Below are 19870 nucleotides of genomic sequence, written 5' to 3' on the forward strand. Positions count from 1 at the left end.
CTATACTGCAGGGTAAGCCCGGAGCTCAAAACACAGCCTCAAGCCTCTCTCTCTCTTCCTCCTTCAGACACTGGCCCCTTTTCCGAAAGGGGCATGCTAATTTCACAGGTCGTAATAGGGAAATCCACGGGGGATTTAAATATCCCTCGTGGCATTTAAATAAAAATGTCCGCCGCTTTTTTCCGGCTTTTAGAAAAGCCGGAAAAGAGTGTCTACACTGGCCCCGATCCTCCGGAAAAAAGCCCTTTTCCGGAGGATCTCTTATTCCTACTTCAAAGCACATTCAAAGTAGGAATAAGAGATCCTCTGGAAAAGGGCTTTTTTCCGGAGGATTGGGGCCAGTGTAGACACTCTTTTCCGGCTTTTCTAAAAGCGGGAAAAAGCGGCGGACATTTTTATTTAAATGCCCTGGGGGATATTTAAATCCCCCGTGGATTTCCCTATTACGACCTGTGAAATTAGCATGCCCCTTTTGGAAAAGGGGCCAGTGTAGATGAGCCCATTGTGCTCAGTCCTTGGATCCAGGAATCCCCTGAGAGCGAGCGAGGGCCCAAGCCTGAGTCAAGCCAAGACCCACGCTTTGCAGTCTAGGCACAGCCCCCATCTCCCCACTTGACTTGTGCTCTAGAAGGCTGGCAGAAGTATCACATGGGTTGCTGACTTTTAGTCCTCTGGGCAATCAAGTTTGAGAGTCAGATTTCCCCCCACTGCACTATAAATAAAGGGAGGGAAGAGACATGGCCAAGGGCCCAGGCAGCCTCTGACCATGGTGCCTACCTGGGATGCCAGGCAGGCTGAGAGACCAGAAGCTGCCTGGGAGAAGGCATTAGTGGATCCCCATGCTGAGGGACAGATCCCCGTGCTCCCTGCCAGGTAATGTGGGACGGGGAGGGAACAAGCAGAGCATGAAGGCCCCAGGTAGGAGGTGCTGGTGGTGAGAAATCATGTGGGGGAGTCATGCACAGCCTTCCCTGCTGCCATGGCAGACCCCAGCACTCCCACTGAGCCCCCCCCCCCATGGCTGCAAGCACATTGGCAGCCACCTCTGAAGCCCCTGGGCAGGAGCAAAAGAGGAGGGCTCCCTCCAGGACTGACGAGGAGACCCTCAAGCTCATTGAGGTCTGTGGGGATGAGACCAACATCCAGGAACGCTGCACCAAGAGGCACAATGCTAAAGTCTATGGCTGGATGGCCACCAGCCTGGCCAAGAAGGGGCACTGCCAGGCTTAGGACCAGGTCCAGGTGAAAGGCAAAGAACACCAGCAGGCCTACACAGAGGGTGGGGAGTAAAGGCCTTGCTTTGGGGTGGCACCTCACATGTGCTGCTACGGCAAACAGCTGGATGCCATCTTGGGAGAGGGGGGGTCAGGTCACCTTCCCCTTCCCTTGTTGTGGACTCTGGTCTGGCCACACCAATTCTCAGCCTCCATAAGGATGGGGCTGTGGAGGAGGAGGAGGAGGAGCTGGCAGAGGATGAGAGCAGGGAGGGGGCAGCCAGCACTGACACTGCCTGCCAGCCAAGAGCTCAGCTTCAGCCTGGAGCTGTCCCCTACCCTCCCCCCCCCCCATGTCTCCCTTGACTTGGATGAGGCCAGGGAAGGCACTTCAGGTGAGTGCCATTACTTCCCCATGACACACATAGGGGAAGGCAGTGGGCAACAAGGGGCTGGCTGCTCCTCCGTCTGGGGATCACACAGCAGCCAGTGCAGGCAGCCCCATGAGGCTCTCACACAGGAACCCTGCGCTCCTTCTCACAAGGTTCCTGAACAGGCCTGCCTTACTCCCAGCTCCATGGTGGGGGCACCTTCCCACCACAAGTCACCAGTAAGGAGGCTGGGATCAGGGAAACACACAGTAGTGCAGCACACGGCACATGGTCATGCCTGCCCCCTCAGGTAGCATCTACTCCCAGTCAAGCATGACGGGGAAGCCATCGATCCCCTGTGGGAGGAAGGAAGTGGAAGGGACGCCAGTAGCACCCTGCTCACACACACCTTCCCCGAAATGCTCCCCCTCCCTTCTCCAGTGGGCATGGGTAGAAAGCCTCTCCCTGTAGGATGTTGTCAGTGTTTGACCTGATGTGTGTGGGACACAGAGGGAAGATGAGCCCTCCCCCAGCCCCCCCTTCACCCATGCCTGCTTGTCCCCAGGACATGGGGTTAGTAAGGCTCCCCTAAGGCATCCATGCCCCTGCAGGACAGCGCTGCTATCTAGACTACAGATGGCCTTGCTCAAAGCACTTCACCATCATCTGAACGGACGCCTTTCAGTGTCAGCACACTGACAGGAGCTAGGCTTTGTGCACAATGTCTCCTGAGATGACTGCCCTTTGCTCTTTTCATCATAGCTGGGCCAGCTGCGAGTGAGATGTGTCCACCACCTCCTGCATCATCCTCCCAACCCAGTGACAGCAGCAGGTGCCAGCGACCCCATGATGACCTGGAGTGGGAATCATAGAACACTAGAATTGGAAGGGACCTTGAAAGGTCATTGAGTCCAGTCCCGTCCTCACGGCAGGACCCAGTTCCATCTAGACATCTAGCTAACCTACTCTTAAATATCTCCAGAGCTAGAGATTCCTTCCACAACCTCCCAAGGCAACTTATTCCAGTGTTTAACCACCTGACAAGAAGTGTTTCTCAGGCTGTGTCTAGACTATAACTCTCTTTTGACAGAGGGATTAAATTAGACACGTCGAAATTGTAAATGAAGCAGCGATTTAAATATCCAGTGCTTCATTTGCATAATCGCATCATGACGCTCTTTCAAAAGTAAAACTGCGGTCCAGACATGGTTCTTTCGAAAATGGCAGGCTTTTTCAAAAGATCCTAGATAGCTCATTTTTTGTTAAGTTAGGTAAAGAAAACTTTTCCTCGTTTTTTCAGAAAGAACAGCTCTTGCACAAGAGGGGGTTTTGCCCAAAAAGGAGCCATCTAGAAAGCTCCTTTTAGTGCAAAAGCTTCTTGCACAAAAGAGGCTGCTAATTAATTATGCAAATGAAGCATTGCAATATTCCATGCCACTTAATGGTTGTGTCTACACTGGGCCACTTATTCCGGAAAATCAGCCGCTTTTCTGGAATAAGCTGCGAGCTGTCTACACTGGCCTTTGAATTTCCGAAAAAGCAACGATGCTCTACTGTACAAAATCAGCCGCTACCCCTGCAGCAATCTTTGAGGGATTAAGGATTTAGTGGTCAAAGCCGTGGTCCCCAACACGGTGCCCGCGGACGCCATGGCACCCACAGGGGTACTTGCATGCGCCCGCCAGGTGTTCGGGGCTGGCCTGGCCCCGGGCACATGGCGCGGCGCTTGCGGGGAGTGCCGGCCCCGGGCACGCGGCGCTTGCAGGGGGGAGGGGGAAGTGCCGGCCCCGGCCCTGGGCGCGCGGCGCTTGCAGGGGGGAGGAGGAAGCGCCGGCCCTGGGCGCGCAGCGCTTGCAGGAGGGAGGAGGAAGCACCGGCCCCAGCCCCGGCCCCGGGCGCGCAGTGCTTGCAGGGGGGAGGGGGAAGCGCTGGTTCCAGGCGCGTGGCACTTGCGGGGTGCTTGGGGGGGCCCCGGCCCCCCCGGGTGCGTGGCTATGGGGGGGCCCCAGCCCCGGAAGTGTCCACGCCCCCTGGCGCCCGGCGGGTGAACGGCCACGCCCCCTGGCGCCCGACAACCTCAAAAGGTTGGGGACCACTGGGTCAAAGCATAGTGTGGAAATAACTCTCAGGCTATGTCTACGCAGCAGTGTTATTTACAGGAGTGGCCCTAGATGAGCTGCCGGCAACTGGCACTCTAGGCAAAATATGCAATCGGCGTGCTATTGGCGCCACCACCTCCAAAGCCCTCAACGGCCATTTATCTTGGTGCCCTAGGAAACCACCTAGTTCACCTGTATTGACGGGCCACCACTAGTTATTCATGAGCGTGTCTACACTGCAAGCCATTACTTCAAAATAATGTCGAGCTGGAGGACCTCTTACTCTGACGTCTGGTAACCCTCATTTTATGAGGAGTAAGGGAAGTCGAAGAGTGTTCTTTCTTCAACTTCCTGCTGTGTGGGAAAATTAAGCTGTGTGGGAAAATTGACGTAAGCTATGCAATTGATGTAGCTCAAGTTTTATTCAACTTTTGCCTTGCTGTGTATTTGTGCCCTTATTGTTCCAAAATACTGCACAAGGGGTTTAGTCCCGTGAGTTCCACAACTAAAATGCCATTCAACAACTTGAGCATGGAGGGAAATCTCTCTCATTATCTATCTGTACCCTGGAATGAAAGAGTGAAATGAGTGTCTAATGCCCTGTTTTGTGTGTTTATAGGGAATAGCAAGCCTGTTATATTTTGAAATAGTGCCACAGTTTAGACGTAGCCATAGCATAACTTTTGCTTACTTTGGTTCAAGCACCAGGCCCATGCTTCATGCTCTTTCTTTCTCCTACAGAACTGTGTATAAATCAGTTTGGACAAAGAAAATAATTGTCTTGTCATGAACAAACCCAAAGGGTTTGTTTGTATAACGTCCATTTTGTCTTTCATTAAAAAGAAATCAAGCTGATGTTTGAATGTTTAAATGCTTCCGTATCTTCCCTCAGAACCAGAACCAACTGAAGTCAGTGAGACACTAACCCCAGACAGCACCCACTGCAAAACAGTCTTTTCCTGTCACTATGGTCTTCAGCCTGATATCTGGGTCCTTTAAATTCAGGGCTTTGTTGGGGTTTATGCTACTTTATCTGTGGCCTGTAGGGGAACCCTTTACTCCTCCCTCTACTCCGGCTACCAACCCATGCACTCTATACACAACAGTCACATGCTCCAATCTACTATTTCCCTGGGCCTCTTCCTACCAGCTCCCTTTCATCTCAAGGCCTAGTTCAAGGCTAGTATCCTAAGGTTCTTCTCTATCACCAGGCCAGAGATGAGTGTTCTCTCCTCTGGTCCCAGCCCTAAGCTGACCTGTTAAGGTCCTGCAGCTCCTTTCATATGAACCTGCTGGGATCTATTTGGCTGCTTCCATGAGGCCTCTTTAGTTAGGCCTGGAGTCCCCACCTTCATTGTTTCTTTGTTATTTTACTGCTTTCTAGGGCTTTGGGTCATAGGAGTGGGGAGTCTCCTACAGAGAACCTCAAAGCTCCCCATGGTCCCAAATCAAGTTTTCCAGAATTTTTTTGTCTTGTCTGAAATTTTGAAATTTCTGCATTTGTTCCTATTTGGAATTTTTATTTTAAACGGTGGAATTTCCTATGAAGTAGAAAAAGTTCCAGTTTTTACATTTCTAATTGCATTAACAGCCTCAATCTTCCAGAGTCTCTGAATCCTTCACAATCACACTATAAAATGCTACATTTAGAAAGAGAAACAACTAGCAGTTTAAGATCCTGAAAACTCTTTCCAGAAAGTGTACATGCTCCTGTATGGAGATGTTAAAAAAACAAACAAACAAAACCAAACCTCTGTCAGTATTATTCTGCATAGCTGTTTTGATCCCTTATGGATGCATGTTAAATATCTTTATGTGCTGCAGTTTTACACTCTAAGGTGAAAATATTTATTTTTCTACGTATTCTAGTCCTGTGCATGATACCAGAGAAAATGAGTTTTCCCCTTTTCCTAGTGACTCTTTGCTAGAGGTGATATTTTGTATGAGGGAAACACCTCTTACAGTGCTAGAGCTTTTAAAGTAGATTGAGGAAATATCCAATAACTCAGCACAACCTGTACTACTGAAAAGAGAAGGACTAAAATTCACTTTGTGACTAAAACACAGGTATGAAAACTAGGATATCTGGTTTCTGTTTCCAGCTCTGCCAATCTTTTTTCTGTGTGATCTTGGACATGCCATTAAAACTTCTGAGGGACTTCTGACTGTAGGGGTATGGCTAGACTGTGAGGATCTATCGGAAAAAGATACACAAAATACGGAGCACATTTTGCATATCTTTTTCCGATTCTTTGTTGGAAGAGGCTTTTCTGAAATTTAGTCCGTCTAGACTGGGCCAAATTTTGAAAAAACCCAACATCTTTCAAAAGCCCCCCTTCTTCCTTGTGGAATGAGGAATACAGGGGGCTTCAGAAAGAGCACATTTGCCCTACCGCAAAAAGAAGCGGAAGAGCAAACGCATTCCCTGGACGCAGCAGAGTTTTTTCGGGATATCTCCCAAAAACCCCTGCAGTCTAGCCATACACCCCAAGATGATACTTTCTCCCTAAAGAGTTATAATAAGCCTACATATTTTCAAATATTCCCACACTCTCCCTTGTTTGCATTTTGATAACACTTGTTCTGGGAGAATGTGGTCCTGTACAGGAGCTCCATGTCATAGAATATTCAGCAGAACATTTAATGGAAATTCATTTAGCCCTGCAGGAAATGGTCACGTCACAGCAGTCCAAATATGTTCACTGTTTTTTCATTAAGGGTCTTTTACAAGAATTTCAATCACAGATGCTTTTTCTTGCCTGATTTCCTGCAAGTACCTCCAGAAAAATCTGGTTCTCATCTGAATTAGACTGAAATTAATATTCAGAAAAGTTTAAAACAATTCGAGTCAACATAAGCTGAAGTATTCAGTTCCTGCTAAAGAGATAAGTTGTAAATATTTTTACTGTTTAAATTTTAAGCTTCCCAGTTTAATATAGTCAGACTTGGAAAATTAAAGATATACTATTATCTATATAGGTCATGATAATAAAATTATAGAGGCACAGAATCAAAGAAACATAAATGGAAGGACCTTGAGGTTATCTAATCCAGCCCCATGTACTAAGGAAGGATAAAGGATACATAGACCATCTATCTTAGGCCCCACATTCTCCTGCCCCTGCTTCACCTCTCCCTGTCTCCATTCCACCCCTTCTCCCAAATTCCCTTCCCTGAATGATGCTCGAAGCCTATGGAGTGAAGCAGGCTGAGTTGATCTGCTTCCTGCCACTGCTCAAGAGTGCAGTGCCAGGTCTCCTACTAATCTCCTAAACCCACCTCAGGGTGCCGTGATTCCATGTCCCCATGAAGAGTTGGACCCTCCCAAAGTGGGAAAACAATGAATAGTCTAATAGCACCTTAAAGATTAACAAAACATGTAGATGGTATCTTGAGCTTCCGTGGGCACAACCCACTTTTTCAGATGAGACAGCTCTGCTTCTTTGATGTCTTCAAAACTGGATGGTTGGAGAGCAGTTGCCACTGGCCAGGTATCAAACTATGAAGGCAGTGCCACTTCCCTCAACAATGGAGAAGTAAGGGTGGGAATAGTCTGATACTCCCTTCACACAATAGGTAGGCTTGTGCCCCCATTGTGGGTCAGGACTATTGGTTTGAGAAACATGGTGTACTTTTGTATACATTTCATCCTATACTATAAGGTAAAAGTTGCACAAAAAGACCAGATTTCATTGTCCATGACTCAATTTTCATGGCTGCAAATTTGATAAGACTACTAGACATAAGTGGTCGGATCTCAGCTCCACAGAAACTGACTTCAGCATGCAAAATATCAAATATTTAAGTTTATTTCTTTGATAAAAATAATATATTTGAGTTATAAAATCCAATATAAATAGCATTACTCATAGCACATAATATAACAAACACATTAAAAAAAGTGCACACATGAAAAGAATTCAAATAACCAAATAGTGATTCATTTTGAGAAAGTTCTATGCACTCTGTTGTCCTATTTCAGGAATTATTTATAATTGTAAAAGGGGGAGGGAAAAGACTTGTTTGGTGGCAATACCTTGCTCTGCTCCGCAGGGGACAAATTTCAGAATGACTTTGGGGTTTTTGCTCCCTGGAATTGAAGGTTTGCTATGGTGAAGATGCTGTTGGTCCAATAGTTAGAGAAAGACATCTGTCAGTAGTATGAAAGAGGGCAGTAAGGCACTAAATGCATGCTATCAGAGGACTGGGTGCATTGATACAGAGCAACAAAATAGTATCTCCAGAATAAAGGCAGGTGTAAATGTGTACAAGTAGCCTCACAGTGGGGCTACACAAGGCAAGAAGTAGCTTATTCTTGGATGCCTGCAGATTCCACTACATACTACAAAAGTATCACTATAAGGTCCTCATAACACGGCTGGATGGTAAACTTAGTATTCATATTTACCATGCATGCAAAGTTTTCATTCTTTTTCAGATTAAGATAAGCAAACAGGACCATTCTATTGCATGAATATGCCATGGGAACTTTATAGCACACTGGATGGCTACCCAAGAAGTGCCATATCATACCATATTCTGTGTTTTATTTACAGCAACTTTCAGAACAAGTATTTGACCCTCTGACCATGCAAAGTGATTGGTAGAGTTACATGTGTGAATGAGTTATGAAATGATAGTGTTTCTATGAATGAGAATGAACTGCCAAATGCCAGGCATACACCCGTAATGAAACAAGGCACTATTTTCACCAGCTCTTTCATTCTGAAATTGTCTTTGCTGTTGCCATGCACAGCCTTTATGAACAGACTAAAACTGCCACATTTCTAATGTACATAGGAAGAAAAAAGCCTGACCTATTCAGCCTTTTATTTTTAAACTAGGCTGTATAAATACCATCAATTAGCTGTACTATTCACCATACAATGGACAATGTTTTCCTTCATGTAGTCAAAATTATTAAATACGAGTTTAACTAAGAACATTAACTACCAGTGAGCTTCATACATGCAGGCAGCAGTATACAGAGTGAGGCCTAAACTTTGGTCTCATTTACAGTGTCAACTTAAGGAAATTACTCTGCATATACATGGATGTAAGTAGAAGCAGAATCCAATCCTCTGGATTTAATCTGGATTTATGTGGTATAATCAATATCAGAAAAATGCCAGTGAAGATACAGTACTTTGTAATTATATCAGGGTTGCTGAAAGTAGATTTTGGCAATAAGGACACAATTCTGTTAAGGATGAAAAAAAACCTGAGTGAATAGTTTTCACTCCTTGAAAATAAATACAAATATTCATTATTTCATGATTTTGAAGGATGACAGTCACTCTCTTCAGAAAATATTCCCTTTTTTTCTTTAACAAAAAATGCAATGTAATATAGAGTGAAAGTTTAAAACAAAGGAAAACTGGGAAACAAGGTGACTCTCCACTTCTTAATCTGAAGAAAAACTTTTCATTTTTTCTGCTAATTCCTGTCTCACTTCAATGTGCTTTTTCAGGTTTTGTACTTCATGGGGCAGCTTAATGTCCCACACAGACACACATGACTGCACTTCTGTAAAAATAAAAATAAAACAATGTAAAAGTACTCTTCAGATACAATTACAAGTTGGACCTCCCTGGACAATCCCTCAGGATTTGACTGGTCCCGAACAAGGGAGGTCGCTGGACCAAGGGAGGTCATTTCTGGACCCTCTGCTGCCGAACTCTGGGCTCTCCCTAAGGGCTGCCAGCTTCCTGACTGGGCTTCCCTCAGAGCCATCAACCTTGCTGCTGGCCCTCCCCACCAGGGCTCCTTGACCCTGGGCTGCTGGCCCAGCTCCAGACCCAGTCCCCCAGCCGTTGGTTCAGCTCCACAAGCTCTGCCTGGACACTCCTGGCTGCTGGTCACCCGGCCAGTGGATCTGCTCCACTCCTTGCCCCCGATCCCAATGGCTGCAGCTCTCTGGTTCAGCAACATCCGTCATCCTGTGGATCACAGATGTTGCCAGACCACAGAGTCCCAGACCAGAAGGGTTCAACCTGTATTGCATTAGAGATGTGATTTTGAATCTTTAAAAAAAAATTATAAGTAGTCCTGTGGCACCTTAGAGACTAACAAATCTCTCTATCAATCATGAGCTTTCGTGGGCAAAACCCACTTCTTTTGAGCTGGAAGCTGAACTGGAAAGACTAGGAAGCCAGAATTTATAACAGAAAAGGAAGGGGGAAAAAATTACCAGTCAATAGTAGTACCGGTGCTAATGAGGCTAATTGAGTGAGCTGGAAGTGTCCCATACTTAGCTTTTGATGTAAATAAGGTGTTAAATGCATATATATAATTATGTATTTAACACATATATAAAATATGCATTTAACTTATATATTTGTTAGTCTCTAAGTTACCAGAGGACTACTAGTTGTTTTTAAAAAGTTACAGACTACTACAGTTAAAATTAGTTAGAAATAATAGATCTGGATGAGCTTTAGTGTAAATGAGAATCAAGCCGAAATCAGAAAACAGAATTAAAATACCTCTGAATCTTAAACCTGCCATGGCTCAGACTACATTGGGTGTAAGCTCAGTCCTATAATCCTTATGCACGGAGTGAGTCTTTTCTCCATGAAGCAGTCTCATTGGTTTCAGTGAAGTAAGGAAATGAAAGGACTACTTGGCGTGAAAAAGGCTTGTAAGACGAGGCCCCCTAGCCTCAATTCTGATTACTATAGGTATCATTTTGGATACTGTTACACACAGTAACAAGGCAAATAATTTTATTACAGTGAGGGTGTGTCTAGACTACAGAGTTTTGTCGACAAAAGTGGACTTTTGTCGACAAAACTATACCTGCGTCTACACTACCGCTGAGTTCTGTCGACATAACGTTATTGCATGTAAACTGTCCTTGCATCTACACTGCCATGTCGACAAAGCAGCTTGCTTTGTCGACAGAACTGAATGTAGTGTAGACGCTCTTTGTCGACAGAAGCTTTGTCGACAGTATCTGTCGACAAAACTTCTGTCAACAAAACTCTGTAGTCTAGACGTATCCTTAGAATCCAGGAACCTTAAAAGAGGTTCTGGTTCAGTTAGAATTCTGAGTAAAGATTTGTCTGGTTATTTTTTTATCCAAATCAACTCATCTCTAATATATTTAATTTCATATTAATATGAGATTGTTATACATTACAAGTTCAATTTGGCATGAGTCTAGAAACACACAAGCAACAAAAAAAACTGCAGTGAAATATATCAAATGATATTATCAAATGATATCTAACAGACATCTTGACAAAAAAAAAGTACAAGATTTTTTACAACATAATTCTCATTGATTAGTAAAATAAGTTACCAGATACCTTTCTGATGTTTGTTGTCTTCATTACATTTGTAGCAGTACCCCAAAACCAGCATGACATTCTTGAAGCTCCCTTTTCAAAAGAAAAATGTTACATTTTAATTTTAACTAATATTTGGATTTCATTTTATGAAAGACCAGAAGAAACAGTTTACAAGCACCACTGAAGGAAGAGAGAAAGAAGATTTCCGTAAACTAATGTATCTTATATAATTTTCTGTTAGAAAATATCATAATTAAACATTACCAAAGTGGCATGAAAAAATGCAGTGTATGTGCACTCCCATTTAATATAGAAATTTATCAAAGACCAAGGATAAATTACATACATATTATACATTATAATCTTCATTTACATCCACCCACCCCAATGGTAGAATAAAGAAAAAATTGCAATGAAAATATATTAATGTTCTACAAGTGTACATGTGAAGACAGGTATCCTGTGTCTTACGGAATATTAGCAGATTACTCAGCAATGCTTGGGTCTGTAATTCAGGAATTACATCGTGTATTTTGTTTCTTCATCCCTATAAACTCTTTTCACTATGTTTTAACAAAAAAAAGGCTGTAGTGAATTTGGTTTAAAATAACATTTTTTCTAGTTTTCAAACAAGCATTGATTTAACTGTGCCAAAACAGAGCACTACTCCAAAGTTTTCTGTTTTCTCTCTTTTCTGTAAGGTTTATGAGAAGCAATCCTATTCCAGGTTCATTCTATTTTTCTGGCTCATCTTGTTTTAGTCTTTTTTAACATTTGCTCAGTTATATCCATTTTGAGAACTGCAGTTGTTTTGGTGATTCTGATTCATTCTATGAGAAGCAATCCCATTCTGGGCACCTGCCATTTTCCTAGCACAACCAAACCCTGACCTTGCTTTAAGTTATGATGAGAGGAAGCTGCGTACTGAATTTGGTCCTAGCTCTTACCATTGAGGAGGAGTTCTGGACCAAATACAAACTCTCTAAAATATACTGCAGATTAGGGGGTGGTGCCAATGGGAGGCAGGGGGAGCGGTTCTCAGGCCCCTCGCTAGGCTCCGCACTCTCCCCCCAGTGGGCGGGAAAGCAGGGATCAGGCCCCTTGCCAGGCCCAATTCTCTCTCCCCCCTGGCTGCTGGGAGGGAGGGGGCAAGGCCCAGGACCCTCTCCAGGCCCCGCCCTCTCACCCCCAGCCGCCCATGTGGTGGCGGCTAAAGTTTTAAAGCGAGGTGCTGGGGAAGGGGGGGCAATCAAGACCCTTGCAAATGTGCCCAGTGCCTATGTATAAAGCAGAAATAACTCCTTGAAAAACACCCACCCTCAGTCCCTACTTTTCACAGTGGCTCACAGTAAGGGGCCTATGGCCACAGAAGTAGCTCATATGTACAAAGCTGTAGTCTCTGGCAGCAGTCCCCTAACCCAAGCGCCTATCGCCTACTTCTGCTTCACACAGCTGAACTGCAAACTGCACAAGTAACTCTGCCCTGTGGGGGTGCCAGTTAGAGTTCTGCTGAATGGGAGCCACAAAGAACAACTAGAAAGCAGCAAGAAAGAGAAAAGAGGAGAAGAGGGAGAGAATTAATAAAGTGAGAAAACAGGCAGAGCAGGAGAAAGAAAATGGACAGACAGGTGATGGCAAATGTGCTGGGGGCCAGTACAAAAAGGGGCTGGGGGAAAGAGCCTATTCATCACAGGTGGGGCTTCCCTAGAGAAAGTGTGGGAGCCACTGTGATCACATCTGAGCACCAATAGCAGATTCTTCAGTGTTTGCTCACATAAGAATGTAGATTAAACATGCAGAATAAAGTGAATGAAAAACAATGAAAATTCTAATTAGTGCATGGAATGTCATGTCCAACAAGAATTGTCAATAATTCTGTACTTGATATAAAGAAAGTGTTTTTTTGGAATACTTACCTAGCTGGGCTGTCATCATGACTCGAACAGAGTCACAAAAATCATGTATTATTCGCATAGGACGACGTGTTGATAGATCAAGCAGCAGGATATGTCCTCCCCCTGTTCCTATCCAGAGGGCAGTATTTTTTTGCAGACAGATCGTCTTCACTCTTCCAGAATAAGTCACTGTATGTTTTGATTCTTTATTTAGTTTCACCATTTCCTCCCTAAAAATATGAAGAGATGCTGTATTAAAAATTGCTTGCATGCATGGGCATTTCCCATGACTCTCCTGTGCTGGACAAAAATATTAAATCCAGTATCAATGAAGTCAGTGTTCCCTATAAGCTGAACGATGGGCAGCCACCAGCAGAAATTCAGATGCCACTCAACTGATCAGCAAAACACCCACAGCTGCTCATGGTGGAGAGCACATGTTTCTATTTGTGGTGCACATCTGTACATTCCTCAGTGCACATAACAAAATGTATTCTGCCCAAGGATGGAAAAAAAAAAAACTTAAGAGGAAACCTTGAACGCTGGCTGCATGAATCCCAACTTAACTAGCTTCAAGTTAAATACTGAAGTTATAAAAACCATTAGTCTTAACTTGAGCAACCTGAACAGGGTTGAACATTGGACATGGGTAGTTCTCCTTTCTCTTTGACTTTCAAGGTGGCATTTGGATAATTCCCTGTTCTAGTCTTTTAAAGCACAGGATGACACTGAAAATGAAACAGCCCTGACACACAGTACCCATTTTCACTTGCTTTGTTAGATGTGAAGATAAGTATATACAAAGAGTTAAATTAAGTAGGCTTGTGTAGCCCACGTAATTTGAAAGGGGAGGGGGGACTCTGGATTGCTAACCAAAGTCACCTAAAATAATGAGTATTGTTTATGCACTGGGGACAAAAGAAATTCTGAAATGAAACCTTTCTTCCCTGAACTGTCTCATATTTGAAAAAGACTGGCACGGTGAAATTCCAATAAGGATCAAAAGAGATTAAACCCCTGCCTCCCTCCCCTCCCATGCAATCCCTTTAGGAGCTAGGATTTCCTCTTTCAATGTGCTACTAGTTTTATGAGTATAAGTGGATTTGATTTCAATTAATATACATACATATTATTGTGTGTGTACCATATGTACGTAGTTGTAGATTGTTGCATATAGTGTATGTGTTACAGTTCTGGTCCTTAGAGGATCCAGTACATCTTCTTTATACACTGGAGGAAAAGCGATTCCAGCATGGATTAATACTAATGGTGATCACTTCTGCCATCTTAGAATCTCTTTTTTTGAAAGCAGAAGTCCTGTGCTTCAGAGTATACACAGGGTAACTCCTGGTATGCCCTCATCTCAATGTCACTTTCTCATTTTCTGGAGTTCAATGGGATTTGGGGGCATGCAGCTCTTCCAGGAGGCATTCAATATCTTGCAAGGTTAGGCTCCAAAGGATAGGAGCAAATGACAGCAACATTAAACAACCTTATCTGAAATTTTGAGATATGTTGCATGTGTTTTCAATGTGGGTATGGAACAAAGGATGCAGACAAGAATGCTTGTATCTGCATTCATGTGGAGTCAGATCTTGTCAGTGAAAAAAAATGTTTAAATTAATAGAAGTTCAAGAATGAAGACCTTGGAAAAATCCCCAAGAGCTTGTCTGGACTAAGGATGTTAAGTAGCATGTAATTCACTAATTGAATAGTCGATGCATTTTTGCATCGACTATTCGATTAGTCGATAAAGCAGTGCTGCCCCTGTGAAAGGCCACCATGGCTTTTCAAAGGGACAGCACTGCACGAAACCCGGGACCAGCTGGGGACTTCTCAGCTGATTCCGGGCTCCATGCAGCACTGTGGTATTTCAAAGGGGCAGAGCCGCACAGCTGATCCCGGGCTCACTACGGCGCTGCTCCTTTGAAACGCTGCGGCATTTCTGATAGAGGCAGCGGGGGAAGGGGAGCAACTAGTCGACTATCCAATAAGCATTTGCTTATTGGCTAGTTGACTAGTCCTTAACATTCCTAGTCTGGACCAGTCCAAAACTTAGGACCAGAGGAAAGAAAAGCCATGCCTGACAACAGAACTGGTCTCACCAGTGATTCCCTTCCCATCAACCCCAAAATACAAAGTATTTCATTAGATAAATTATTTCAGTAGAATACACTATTCATCTATTAAAATACCAACAGTATAAAATAAGACACTTACTTTAGAAAATGTGCACAGTCAATTAATTCACCAAGTTTCTCAGTTTTCTTATCCCAAATTTCTACAAAATGGCTGTTTTTCTTAGCCAAGTAGATAGATTTGTCTACTGCTATTGAAATAATGTTTGCATCACTGTAAGCCTTGTGACAGAATCTAAGAAAGGGGGAAAATATATATTATATATATTAAATGTACCATATATTCATAATAGGTAAGTTCTGCCTACAATTACAGACCCCGTGCAGCCTAAAAATAAAACAAGCCTTGATGAATTTAAAAATAACGGGCTGATCTATATATTACTTAATCTTTGAAACTAGAAGAAATATATTAAATAATCAGTTGATCTTATACTCTTTAAATATTATGAAATGTATATTTTGAAATATTATGAAAGCTATTTACAAACAAGAAGCTACATAACAGGACTCTTGAACAAAACACTGAGAAAAAATGTTAACGAAAACAAGAATCACCAAATTACATTAACATAAAAAACTCACAGCTGACTTGTCTTTGTCTCAATCAATTTTTGAATACATATATCACTAGAAAATGATATGATCTTTGTTCCACAGCATCCCCAAACTATGTTTTTTTCAGATGCACATGTGGATTCACTAAAGCACATAAGCGGTGTGCTAACATTCCCTATGGTTAATATCTTCAAAGGTGCAACATCCTTGCCCTGTAAAAATAAATAAATAAATATTATATATCCATCCTCCATTGGAAAATACAATATGTACTTATACAAGGCAATATAGAAATTGACAAAATAAGAACATATGTTTTATAAACACACAAAAGGAGAGATGTTCTATACCATTATAGCTCATTTGTGCCTCTGGGTTTTGGTTTTAGAGCCCCCTTCCATCCCTTTTTTATTTTTGTAAAGTGCATGAAAGAAAGCAATTAGAAGTAATTACTTTACATATTACAGATTACATTTTTGCAGAAAGAATTGTGTATGTTAAATTTACCTTTACTGCTTGGTCCTCAAAAACTGCTACTTTGCCATCAGCTGTTCCCACCAGGAAAAAATTATTCTGTTTGCTGAAATGAAATTATGAATTCCAGAATTGCCTCATCAAAATATACGTATTAAAAAACATTTAAAAAACCCCCACAGAAGTATCTGGCAGATCAGGGCTTTATTGATCACTAAAAGTGAACACAGGCCACATGTCCAAAAAAAATACTTATACTCTGCCTGTGAACAAGTAAACACATGTGCACAGTATGTAGCTGCACACATAATACAGGTGTCTGCATGTACAACCAGCGAACTGCTGTGAAGTCTAATTAAGTGTAACTCCTAATGTTTAAACTCTAAATGATACCTTTGCTTTGAAAAAGAGTTGCAGTATAAGCAGGTAACAGAATCTGACAGTTTATGAAGACGGTGTTTGTTTTTTTCATCTTCTGTGTTGAATGCCCACAGAGAACCAGACTGTGTTCCTGCTACAATCCAGTTTTCTTTCTCTGTAGAAAGAGTCACTAAAGCTAAACATAAGATTCTTCCATCTGCAAAGTCCTGTGTCAAGAAAAAATAATTATAAGCAGCCTGGTTATTTTTCAGCAAGGATCACACTACTGAATTGCATAAAATAAAACCACAAGGCCCTTCTAGGAAACACATATGCAACTTTGCACATCTAGTCTGGGTAATCCATCTTCCAGTTTGCAAATCTGCTTCTTGTGACAGTATTGGGTATGGGAATTCTGGAAACTAAATGGAGACATCTGGTGGATGCATCCCAGGGCAGTTAGAGTGTCTCCTGGAAGGAGGGGGAATTACAGGAAATTGTGCTGATATGGAGGGTTTACCAGGGTTCTGATCTGTATTCTTGCCTCAGTGCAAAAAGGCTGAGGGTTGGCATGCAGTCAGCTCAATGGAAGAAATGCATTGGTGGTAGGGCAATATTGTGAGGTGTGCTAAATGGACAGGAGAACCATAGAAATTTAGGGATGAAAGTGACCTTGACACATCAAGTCCAGATCCCAGGGGTTTTCCCCTGCTGTATATTCCATAAGCTAACCAGCTTCACTTGTCAGGGAGTCTCATGATAATCCACTTAAACTTCACTTTGCTCACTTTTATCCATCCTAGCACTTCTAGCTGTGCCCGTCTCTGACACACACTCAGTAACGGCTCTTAATAAAAAAAAGAAGAATTTGTGAGGCCCTTTTGATATGAGCATCAGACTTTCAGATATCAGGGAATTAAGCCTCAAATTCCCCACCTCCATCAGTAACTAACATGATGTTTTAGAGTTTCTAATGTTTTAGAGTTTCATAGGGTAAATCTATGTAGCAAAAAAAACAAACCAAGCAACCAAGCAACCAACCAAAACAAAAAAAACCCCACAACAGACACACACCACACAACCCACCCCCAAACCAAAAGGAAAAATCCCAAAAACCAAAACAGTGACAGGTGTTGTACTACATCTCATGGTATCAGTTCTGATTCTCATATCAAATGACTTCTGGTATTTTTGACCATGAGATGTAGCTGACATAGCTGTATAGCATTTAAGCAGACAAAGCTGGGAGCTAAGCTTTCCAGAAGCTCTATCCTACTGTTAAAATGCAATTAATCTGTAAATATAGAAATGTCTAACCCTAACCCAACAATGACAAGGAGTTAGTAATAAACAACAATGTTCACACCTACCACATAGGTATGGTCATCTGTATTTAAGTTGATAAATGAAACCTGTCCTTTTTCTATACTTCCATCACCTATCCATACCCCTGTCTTTTTGCAGCTTTGATTGGCAGGGACCATGCACTCTGCTGTAAAGGCACTGGATATTGAAATACGTCTCATCAAACAGATAAGTTCTGCAGAGTTCAAAATGTCATAAACCTGTGAAGGACACCACAAGGTAACAACTGCCTGTTAATGGACATATAGCACTTTTCATTGTAAAGAATAAAGTATTTTACAAGCTATGTACACAGTATCACAGTATCTAATTGTCACTCATCTACTGCAGGTAAACCACTATGCCCCAGCAACACTGCATTACTTTTTTCCCAGGGGAAAATGAAGAATACACTTTTCCAATTGAAACCATAGGACAAAGTCAATGGGACTTAGCCTCTTAAGTCACTTAAGGCACGTGTGAAAATCTTACCCAATGTCACAGACCAAGGTAATATAGGGATAGAGAAAACACTATAAAGCCGACTATAGTTAATGTTAACTTAAATCATCCATGACATGAAACCTGTGTGGCTAGCATATGAGTATTAATCAGCAAGTAATTAAGTGGCAGAAACATGACTGGATGATTCATGGCAAAATATTAACGAAAACAGCCAATTTGTACATTGCACAAGTGTTCCTGTTCAAAAATAGAGAGGAGAAAATGTTGTACTTCCTACAAAGGAGTAGTCCACACAGTGCACTGGTCTGCACGACTGGGGGTATGTCTAAATTACATCCCTCTTTTGACAGAGGGATGTAAATTAGACACTTTGAAATTGCAAATGAAGCTGGGATTTGAATTTCCCATGCTTCATTTGCATAATCGCATCTTGATGCTCTTTTGAAAAAGAGCTATTTCGAAGTGAAACTGCTGTCTAGATGTGGTTCTTTTGAAAAGAGAAGCCTTTTTCGAAAGATCCTGCAAACCTCAAAAAATGAAACCGCAGTCCTGTAAACCTCAAAAAAACCTCATTTTTTGAGGTTTACAGGATCGTTCGAAAAAGGCTCCTATTTTTGACAGAACTACATCTAGATTGCGGTTTCACTTTTGAAATAGAGTTTTTTCAAAAGAGCGCCATGACACAATTATGCAAATGAAGCGTGGGAAATTCAAATCCTGGCTTCATTTGCAATTTCGAAGTGTCTAATTCATATCCCTCTGTCGAAAGAGGAATGTAGTCTAGACACACCCCAAGGTATAAATTCTAGTGCACTAGTGTGTAACACCCTGACTGACATGAACCCTATTGGTGCACACTAGAAGTTCTCTAGAGCACATTAATGTAGTCCTGCTTGAAACTGAACAACATTAATGCCCTGTAGGGAACTTTTAGTGCATGCCAGCAGAGTCCATATGGTATGCAACATGCTAGCACAGACTAGAATATGCCCTCCTCTGGTACAGACTATGACAGAGGTTAACACTGTATAGAAAAATCCTAACAAGTTCACGACTTCCTCTTGAACTGGTAGAGCTTAATAAGTCAACAGTACATAGAAATTATATAATACAACCACAAACTACCTGGGCAGATGTAGGTCTTTCCTGTGGGTTTTCTTTCAAACACTTGCTGATTAAATTTTCAACTTCAGGCCACGGGACACACCCATATTCTTTGACAGGATCTAAAATATAAAATTTGTGCTTCAAATTAGATAATTGCTTCATTATTACAATTTATCACACCTAAGGTGTGAAAATTATGAATACCATTCTTCTTATCAGAGTTTCTCACAAATCTGCCTAGAGAAACTTCCCATATGAAGGTATAATTTCAAACTGCATAAAGATTAATAGAGCTCTGTTTAGATTCAAAGATGTGAGCTGCATCTGATCTGCATCCACCAGGATCAGCCTGCAAGCTGCTAGCTATCTTTTACGTCTAGCTGCATCCGCACCCCCCAGCAGCAATCCATCTGGAAGGGGCAGAAGAAATCAGAGATGAGTGGACAAGGGCAGATCTTGCAGAGACTGGGGGCAAGATGCAGTGCAGGTGCAGTGTCTCAGGAGAACAGGGAAGTATGGAGGGGGGAGAGTGAGCCACTGAATGATGGAGAGC

At 42.6% G+C, this 19870-nt stretch overlaps 1 protein-coding gene across 1 annotated transcript in view; it reads right to left on the minus strand.

The window, feature by feature from the left end:
- Positions 1 to 7483: 7483 nt before the first annotated feature.
- LRRK2 (leucine rich repeat kinase 2) overlaps positions 7484 to 19870 on the minus strand; it is a 118692-nt gene continuing 106305 nt past the window's right edge. Inside the window, exons 43-51 of the mRNA XM_075927389.2 lie at positions 19336 to 19436; positions 17772 to 17966; positions 16435 to 16628; positions 16075 to 16147; positions 15595 to 15779; positions 15092 to 15244; positions 12893 to 13101; positions 10995 to 11066; positions 7484 to 9210 (exon numbers count right to left, since the gene is read on the minus strand). Of these exons, the coding sequence (XP_075783504.2) occupies positions 9089 to 9210; positions 10995 to 11066; positions 12893 to 13101; positions 15092 to 15244; positions 15595 to 15779; positions 16075 to 16147; positions 16435 to 16628; positions 17772 to 17966; positions 19336 to 19436 (1304 nt within the window). The 3' untranslated portion in view covers positions 7484 to 9088. The remainder of the gene's footprint in view (positions 9211 to 10994; positions 11067 to 12892; positions 13102 to 15091; positions 15245 to 15594; positions 15780 to 16074; positions 16148 to 16434; positions 16629 to 17771; positions 17967 to 19335; positions 19437 to 19870) is intronic.

The sequence above is a fragment of the Pelodiscus sinensis genome, chromosome 1 (genome assembly GCF_052426305.1).
Source record: "Pelodiscus sinensis isolate ZL-2025 chromosome 1, ASM5242630v1, whole genome shotgun sequence".
Taxonomy (NCBI): Eukaryota; Metazoa; Chordata; order Testudines; family Trionychidae; genus Pelodiscus; species Pelodiscus sinensis.